The 8,817-nt window shown below is 43.4% G+C and overlaps 1 protein-coding gene across 1 annotated transcript; it reads right to left on the bottom strand.

Annotated features, from left to right (window-relative positions):
* Positions 1 to 793: 793 nt before the first annotated feature.
* Positions 794 to 8,597, bottom strand: LOC123484656 (zinc finger protein 239-like). Its single transcript, XM_045215220.1, has 2 exons — positions 8,536 to 8,597; positions 794 to 2,477 (listed from the first exon to the last, which is right to left on the bottom strand). The coding sequence occupies exons 1-2, from the start codon at positions 8,595 to 8,597 to the stop codon at positions 1,373 to 1,375; spliced, it is 1,167 nt and encodes a 388-aa protein (XP_045071155.1). The 3' UTR covers positions 794 to 1,372.
* Between the last annotated feature and the right edge of the window lie 220 nt (positions 8,598 to 8,817).

Here is an 8,817-nt window from a genome sequence, read left to right as displayed (position 1 = left end):
TCCACCTGTTGTCTATTCCATTTGCACAACAGCATGTGAAATGTATTGTCAATCAGTGTTGCTTCCTAAGTGGACAGTTTGATTTCACAGAAGTGTGATTGACTTGGAGTTACATTGTGTTGTTTAAGTGTTCCCTTTATTTTTTTGAGCAGTGTAGTAGAAGCTAACAAAACACACCAAAACTGACAAGGTGAACACTGATCAGTAAAGTAAAGAGATGCTAACATTCTATAACACTCCCTTTCCTCTGCACAGTTCTATCACAGTGAGAAACAATATGATTACAATAGAGTGTGCTACGATTTCTTCATTTGATCCAATTCAACGTTGCCAATAATTTTATGAGATGAGAATTAAGTGATGGAGTGACTTTGGAAGGAGTGACTCCAATCTTAACTGTTCTGAGAGAACTGGCAGTGGTGAAACGTTTTTGCTCTGTGATCTTCCTGCTGTTGCTCTCAACACTGTCTCCTGTGTGGGCATAGACAGACATTTCAATTGGAGGATGCATTTTATGCAAATGTAATGTGGGCAATGCCTCCTCATTATTGGTTAAAATCACATGATGCACACCGATGATGTCATTAGAAACACTCATCTTCCTCTATATTTTTTACTACAAAACATAGAAACGCGCAATTTTCACATGTTGATGTTGGGGTGGTGCTGGAATATTACATTTACCTTTAAGTTAACTGTCTAAAATGTGCTTAATGCTCTGCAGTTGTGCATTTGGTTAGCTAATTTAGTAGTTAGTTAGCTATCTAGCTAAGTGGTTAGCTTCTTCCAAAATCAAGCTTTGCTTGGTAACAGCAGAGACTCCCCTCCTGGATAAAGAGCCTTGCTGTCTAATATTAGTTTTTTGCGTGCAGCTAACTGGGAGTAGCATTTTTTTGTTATTTGTATAACTTTATGAGCTGGGATGTCGGTCCTGAAAATAGTTTAGGTCAGAGAATGTATAAAATCTTAGCAATTCGCTCGTTAGCATTTATATAGTTAGCATTCTCTATGAGACTTTGTTAGCATTGCTAACCTTCGGAGGCATAGTGGGGTTTGAAAATATTTTCTCAGTCTAAGAAGCGGTAGATCTGTTCTATGTGCGCTATTTCTATGGTTTCCGATCTGAAGTTTCGTTTTTGGGTTTGATACTTTCGTTATTGTACACCAGCTTCAAAACAGCTGAAAATACAATATTTTTGTTATGGAAAATATATATTTCACAGCGGTCTAGATGGTACAATGACTCACTACACAATGACTGCTTGTTTTGTCACAAACTGGAGGCTTTTAGAACCATAAGAATTTTAACAACCAGGAAATTGCGGAGTGATTTCTGCATAGTGCATCTTTAAGTGATGGAACAACTTTAATCTTAGCTGGTCTGAGAGAACTGATGAGGCTTCTCTCCTTTATGTATACATTTGTGGCGTTTTAAGGTATCCAATCGGGAGAAACTCTTCCCACAGTCAGAGCAGGAATAAGGCTTCTCTCCTGTGTGTATACGTTGGTGTGCTTCTAAGTTGCCCAGTTGGGAGAAACGCTTTCCACAGTCAGAGCAGGAGTAAGGCTTCTCTCCTGTATGTATTCGCTGATGACATTTTAACATATCCAATCGTGAGAAACTCTTTCCACAGTCAGAACAGGTGTAAGGCTTCTCTCCTGTGTGTGCTCTTTGATGAACCTTTAGCTCAGCTGATGTTGTGAAGCACTTCCCACAGTCAGAGCAGGCGTAAGGCTTCTCTCCTGTGTGTATACGTTGGTGTGCTTCTAAGTTGCCCAGTTGGGAGAAACTCTTTCCACAGTCAGAGCAGGAGTAAGGCTTCTCTCCTGTATGTATTCGCTGGTGACATTTTAACATATCCAATTGGGAGAAACTCTTTCCACATTCAGAGCAGAAGTAAGGCTTCTCTCCTGTGTGCACTCTCTGATGAACGGTCAGAGCTTGTGATGTTGTGAAGCTCTTCCCACAGTCAGAGCAGGAGAAAGGCTTCTCTCCTGTGTGTATACGTTGGTGTGTTTTTAAGTTGCCCAGTTGAGAGAAACTCTCCCCACAGTAAGAGCAGGAGTAAGGCTTCTCTCCTGTGTGTATACGTTGGTGTGTTTTTAAGCTGCCCAATTGAGAGAAACTCTTTCCACAGTCGGAGCAGGAGTAAGGCTTCTCTCCTGTGTGTATTCGTTGGTGTGTTTTTAAGTGGCCCTGTTGAGAGAAACTCTCCCCACAGTCAAAGCAGTAGTATGGCTTCTCTCCTGTGTGTATTCGATGGTGTGTTTTTAAGTGGCCCAGTTGAGAGAAACTCTCCCCACAGACAAAGCAGGAGTAAGGCTTCTCTCCACTGTGCACTTTCTGATGAACTGTCAGAGCCTGTGATGTTGTGAATCTCTTCTCACAATCAGTGCAGGAATAAAGATTCTCTCCTGTGTGTATTTTTAAGTGTATTTTTAGCTTTGATAGAATTGGGAAAACCTCCTCACAATGTGGGCAGTGGTGAGACCTCTTAGCTCTGTGATCTTCCTGCTGTTGCTCGCTGGATGTAGAGATTGTCTCAACATGGTCTCCTGTGTGAACAACATCAGAAGAACCAGTCAGTTGGTGTGATATACATGTCAATGAAATGTATTTTATGAAGCCGTTTTCACATCAGCAGTTTCCACAAAGAGCTTTAAAAGATACCCAGCTTAAAACCCCAAAGAGCAAGCAATGCAGATGTAGAAGCACATTGGCTAGGAAAAACTCCCTATAAAACAGAAACCTAGTAAAAAACCTAGAAATGAACCAGGCTCTGAGGGGTGGCCAGTCCTCTTCTGGCTGTACCGGGTGACATATGAACTCATCAGTAGGCTGTACAAAATCAAAAGGGGAAAACAACTATTCTAAAAGTGGGTAACAGTCAGGGTTGGGGTCTATTCTATTCGAAACAAAAATATAAACACAACATGTAAAGTGTTGGTCCCATGTTTCATGAGCTGAAATAAAAGATCCCAGAAATGTTCCATACGCACAAAAAGCTTATTTCTCAAAAATGTTGTGCTCAAATTTGTTTACATCCCTGTTAGTGAGCGTTTCTCCTTTGCCAAAATAATCCATCCACCTGACATGTGTGGCATATCAAGAAGCTGATTTAAACAGCATGATCATTACACAGGTGCACCTTGTGCTTGGACAATTAAAGGCCACTCTAAAATGTGCAGTTTTGTCACACAACACAATGCCACAGATGTCTCAAGTTTTGAGGGAGCGTGCAGTTGGCATGCTGACAGCGGGAATGTCCACCAGAGCTGTTGCCAGAGAACTGAATATTCATTTCTATACCATAAGAGAATTTGGCCCATACGTCCAACCAGCCTCACAACCGCAGATGATGTGTATTTTTAATGGACTATGAGATAAAACTGGGTTAATCACGAACATAGAGTTAGAATTCTTTGTTACTGGGCCAGGAATTTAATTGGGTCATTTCACTGTGTGTGTGGGGTTAAAGAGGCCTAGGGTCAAATTGCTCGCTCTTATTTAAATCCATGGCTGTCTTATCTCATCAGAGACTGAAACTAGCTTGTGGCCTTTTGTTTCTCTCTTCAAACACAGTGAAGGGAGCGGCACCAGGGTTGAATGGAGTTTGGGCTAGACCTTTGTCTCTCCTTGGCTATCTTTTTGATTGATTACAGCATGATGGGGTGGGGTTGGTGTGTGTTTCAAGGATTTAGGGACCTGTCATGTCCAACAATCGGTCTTCAGGTTAAACCCGGGAGAGCCGGGGTTGAACAGAGTTTAAACTAAACGTGAGTGTTTTTGCAAGACAGGGAAGTGATTGATTGTAGTACTATGTGATTCTGAACTGAATGAAAGTCGAATTTAGCCACCACCATAGACAAAGGGAGTGGGCGGAGCAATAAAAGAGCGGGAAACTGAAGAGGGAGGGATTTTAAAGCTAGGGTGTGTGGAGGGCACTATATAAGATGGAGAGAGAGAGGGAGAGGGGAGGCTACTCTGCAGACCAGCTTCCTTTTATTGAAATTCAATAAAGTAAATCTTGATTCAACAAGAACTCTGTAAGAACTTTGATTTTTAATAAAGTATAGTGATTAATTTCCACAACACAGACAACGTGTAACCACACCAGCCCAGGACCTCCACATCCGGCTTCTTCACCTGTTGGATCGTCTGAGATCAGCCACCCGGACAGCTGATGAAACTGAGGACTATTTCGGTCTGTAATAAAGCCCTTTTGTGGGGAAAAAATAATTCTGATTTCTTTAGCCTGGCTCCCAAGTGGGTGGGCCTATGTCCTCCCAGGCCCACCAATGGTTGCGCCCCTGCCCAGTCATGTGAAATTTACATTTACAATTACGTCATTTAGCAGACGCTCTTATCCAGAGCGACTTACAAATTGGTGCATTCACCTTATAGCCAGAAATCCATAGATTAGGGCCTAATTCATTCATTTCAATAGACTGATTTCCTTATATGAACGGTAACTCAGTAATATCGTTGAAATTGTTGCATTTATATTTTTGTTCAGTATAAAAGTGGGTAACATTCTAAGACAAAAAGGGGCAAAAGGAGTGAAAATTATGAGCCATATCATCCTCCACTCACTATCACAAGGGTTAGTAACTACACAGACTAATTTCAGAGAACTTAAAAACACGCAGTTTGTCTACTTCGCTTCTTTAGTCTACTCTCTGAGAAATCAAGATAGCTCAGTGAATAAAACAAATGCTGGCAATACTGGAGTTAAACCATGGAACTGTCAGAAAGTAACATTTCATACACAGTGGGAATTTGGGAAGAACTTCCCTCCCCTCCTGCTCCATGGCGGAGTTACTCACTGCATTCTAACAGAACAGGGCTGCGGGCAGCGGAGCTGAAATGGAGGAAAACTAAACTTCCAAAGGACCCATCATCCTTCCACTCACTCTGTGCGGACAACTTTGTCAACCGCTTTGAAAAAAAGGTTGATGACATCTGCTCCCCATTCACTCCGCCTACTGAGTCCACTGGTCCAATTCATTCACACAGAACTACTCTACCTACGCCTTGACCTCTTTCTGCCCTCTCCAGATGAAATCCTGTGGTTGGTGATGTCCAGCCTCCCGATAACCTGCCCACTTGAACTCTGCCCCTCTTCCATTCTTTCAGACCATCTCTGGAGACCTTCTCCCATTCCTCATCCCTGACCACTGAGCTGACCCCATTTAGTCGATTGTTCGGTCGATAGGCTGTTGGTCGACTGTTACACATACGATCGGTAATACACTGCTCAAAAAAATAAAAGGGAACACTTAAACCACACAATGTCACTCCAAGTCAATCACACTTCTGTGAAATCAAACTGTCCACTTAGGAAGCAACACTGATTGACAATACATTTCACATGCTGTTGTGCAAATGGAATAGACAACAGGTGGAAATTATAGGCAATTAGCAAGACACCCCCAATAAAGGACTGGTTTTGCAGGTGGTGACCACAGACCACTTCTCAGTTCCTATGCTTCCTGGCTGATGTTTTGGTCACTTTTGAATGCTGGCGGTGCTTTCACTCTAGTGGTAGCATGAGACGGAGTCTACAACCCACACAAGTGGCTCAGGTAGTGCAGCTCATCCAGGATGGCACATCAATACGAGCTGTGGCAAGAAGGTTTGCTGTGTCTGTCAGCGTAGTGTCCAGAGCATGGAGGCACTACCAGGAGACAGGCCAGTACATCAGGAGACGTGGAGGAGGCCGTAGGAGGGCAACAACCCAGCAGCAGGACTGCTACCTCCGCCTTTGTGCAAGGAGGAGCAGGAGGAGCACTGCCAGAGCCCTGCAAAATGACCTCCAGCAGGCCACAAATGTGCATGTGTCTGCTCAAACGGTCAGAAACAGACTCCATGAGGGTGGTATGAGGGCCCGACGTCCTCGGGTGGGGGTTGTGCTTACAGCCCAACACCGTGCAGGACGTTTGGCATTTGCCAGAGAACACCAAGATTGGCAAATTCGCCACTGGCGCCCTGTGCTCTTCACAGATGAAAGCAGGTTCACACTGAGCACGTGACAGACGTGACAGAGTCTGGAGACGCCGTGGAGAACGTTCTGCTGCCTGCAACATCCTCCAGCATGACCGGTTTGGCGGTGGGTCAGTCATGGTGTGGGGTGGCATTTCTTTGGGGGGCCGCACAGCCCTCCATGTGCTCGCCAGAGGTAGCCTGACTGCCATTAGGTACCGAGATGAGATCCTCAGACCCCTTGTGAGACCATATGCTGGTGCAGTTGGCCCTGGGTTCCTCCTAATGCAAGACAATGCTAGACCTCATGTGGCTGGAGTGTGTCAGCAGTTCCTGCAAGAGGAAGGCATTGATGCTATGGACTGGCCCGCCCGTTCCCCAGACCTGTATCCAATTGAGCACATCTGGGACATCATGTCTCGCTCCATCCACCAACGCCACGTTGCACCACAGACTGTCCAGGAGTTGGCGGATGCTTTAGTCCAGGTCTGGGAGGAGATCCCTCAGGAGACCATCCGCCACCTCATCAGGAGCATGCCTAGGCGTTGTAGAGAGGTCATACAGGCACGTGGAGGCCACACACACTACTGAGCCTCATTTTGACTTGTTTTAAGGACATTACATCAAAGTTGGATCAGCCTGTAGTGTGGTTTTCCACTTTAATTTTGAGGGTGACTCCAAATCCAGACCTCCATGGGTTGATACATTTGATTTCCATTGATAATTTTTGTGTGATTTTGTTGTCAGCACATTCAACTATGTAAAGAAAAAAAGTATTTAATAAGATTATTTCATTCATTCAGATCTAGGATGTGTTATTTTAGTGTTCCCTTTATTTTTTTGAGCAGTGTATATACACAAAACCTTACAGAAAGCAACTGACAAATCTCTTAGAGAAAAAAATTAACTATTGAAATCAAGACTTAAAAAGAAGTGATATCGGCACAAGATGGAGGGAGTGTTGGAACATAACTAACTAAATTACAGTTAACAAAAATGTACTCTTAATCCTGTATAAACTAATGTATAGAATGTATTATACAAGAGACAAAATGTACACATTCTACAGCACAGCGGCAGAGTCATGTCTTAAGTGTAAAACTAACAATGACTCAGTAATCCATGCCTTCTGGGAATGCTATAAAGTCCAAAAGTTATAGGCGGAATTAGAATGTTGGCTGTCAGAAGTTTTACAATGTAAATTTACTTTTAATCTGTCTATCTACACATTTCAAGACATGGCATATGTACGGTGAGATACCCAATGGGGGGTGGACCATACTTTTCTCGTCAATGATTTTGAAAAAACTTCTACTCAAAAAATGGAAATCAAATGATCCTCCATCACTACGACAGTGGATGAATCAAAAGTATTATTTAAATATTGAAAGGGGTGTGGGCTACGGAGAAAAATAGAACAGTCCAATTTGAGGCCATATGGCATAGAGTGCTACAAGCACTGGAAAGTTCCAGGGGATGAAGGATGAGTGGGGGTGTTGTTGTGAGACATATGAGATGTGTATGGTAGCAGTCGAGCAGTCGCAAATAGATAAATTTTTTCATGGCACACAAGACACCCGTCTGATTCGCACCTGTCTGAGTGGACTAATCCATTGCGGAGGCCGTGGGGATGGCACAGTCCATCAGTCTTATCCATGCTTTAAAAGTTCAGTAGGCTTACTACTGCCTTTTACTAATTCTAGGCATTCATTTAACTTGCATTTCATCTCGTTATAAACTAAATGTGTTCTGCAATATCTTGATATGTTGCATCAGTCCTGGCCATTAGTTCCATCTCTTAATGGCATATTCTCCTCCCAGCAGCAGACCAAGTGTCAGGGTGGCTATCGACAGTAATGTATCGAATAAGAACTGTGGCTTTCAGCTTCAGTCATGTTGTCTGTAGCCTATTAATGCTAAATTCATGTTTTTTTTCTTTTCAGAACTCTAACAATTTGTTCATTGTTACAGGTGGAGCTTCAGTTTCTATGAACCGGGTTTCACCTTGCCTGAATTGATTCGTGGAATCAACATCCTACCCTACTAAACAACGATTTGGTCCCAGTCACCACTTTCTGGTTGCAGATGAAGGCTACCCAGCAACGGGTTTTACCACGTTGGTTCCCTTACTGCTAGGTTCATCTGCACCTGCACGTCCTTGGTTAGCACTCCGTTTTTCCTAACACTTTTACTCAAGTGCCTTTTCACGGGCAGTCCTACAGTTTCTGTGGTCATGTTGCAACAGTGCCTGATCTCAAAGTTTCAAGTGTTTGACAGTTGGCTTTTGAGTACAAGTTTTATGACAGATGCTTCCCATCCATGTACTTTTGGGGGATGTTTAGGGTAAGTAGTTTGCAGTTCCCACGGATAATTGTTAACTCTAGTGGGCCTCAACTCGTAGGCCTGGCGACAGCATGTCGCATACTAGGCGAATCACATTATTTCAGGCACTATTACATCTAGTCGCTTTGTCTCGTGACATCTTTTCTCATTCCTATTCAATCAGCACGACTGTCCATTGCAACACAACAGTAATCTAAGCTACCTGCTACTTCCTATTCTCCAGTATGTGCTCGAAGCCCTCAGACGAGGCGTTTTTCCTCCCCATTGACATCTTTGCAAGCCTGTCTTCTTACTGGTTTTCCATGGTTCCTTCTACAGTTCACAACTCCTATCACTCTTATTCCTCCACGTGATTTAGGTTTTCTGATCTGGTCTTTTCACCGTAATCACTATAGCTTCACTCTTCAGCATTCTAAATGGGGTGTTCCTGGGGTACTATCATGATAGCTCGCACTGGCACTTAACCCTTTCTCATGCTTTAAGCATGTATA

Source organism: Coregonus clupeaformis, unplaced genomic scaffold (genome assembly GCF_020615455.1).
Source record: "Coregonus clupeaformis isolate EN_2021a unplaced genomic scaffold, ASM2061545v1 scaf0397, whole genome shotgun sequence".
Classification (NCBI taxonomy): domain Eukaryota; kingdom Metazoa; phylum Chordata; class Actinopteri; order Salmoniformes; family Salmonidae; genus Coregonus; species Coregonus clupeaformis.
The sequence above is the reverse complement of the archived record's forward strand: the minus strand, read 5'-3'. Positions and strand labels throughout refer to the sequence as shown.

Coding starts and splice junctions, on each gene's coding strand:
- LOC123484656 (XM_045215220.1), bottom strand. CDS start 8,597: ATGTCAATGGGGAGGAAAAACGCCTCGTCTGAGGGCTTCGAGCACATA. Junction 2,478..8,535: donor CACATACTGGAGAATAGGAA/GTAGCAGGTAGC, acceptor TCACCACTGCCC/ACATTGTGAGGAGGTTTTCC.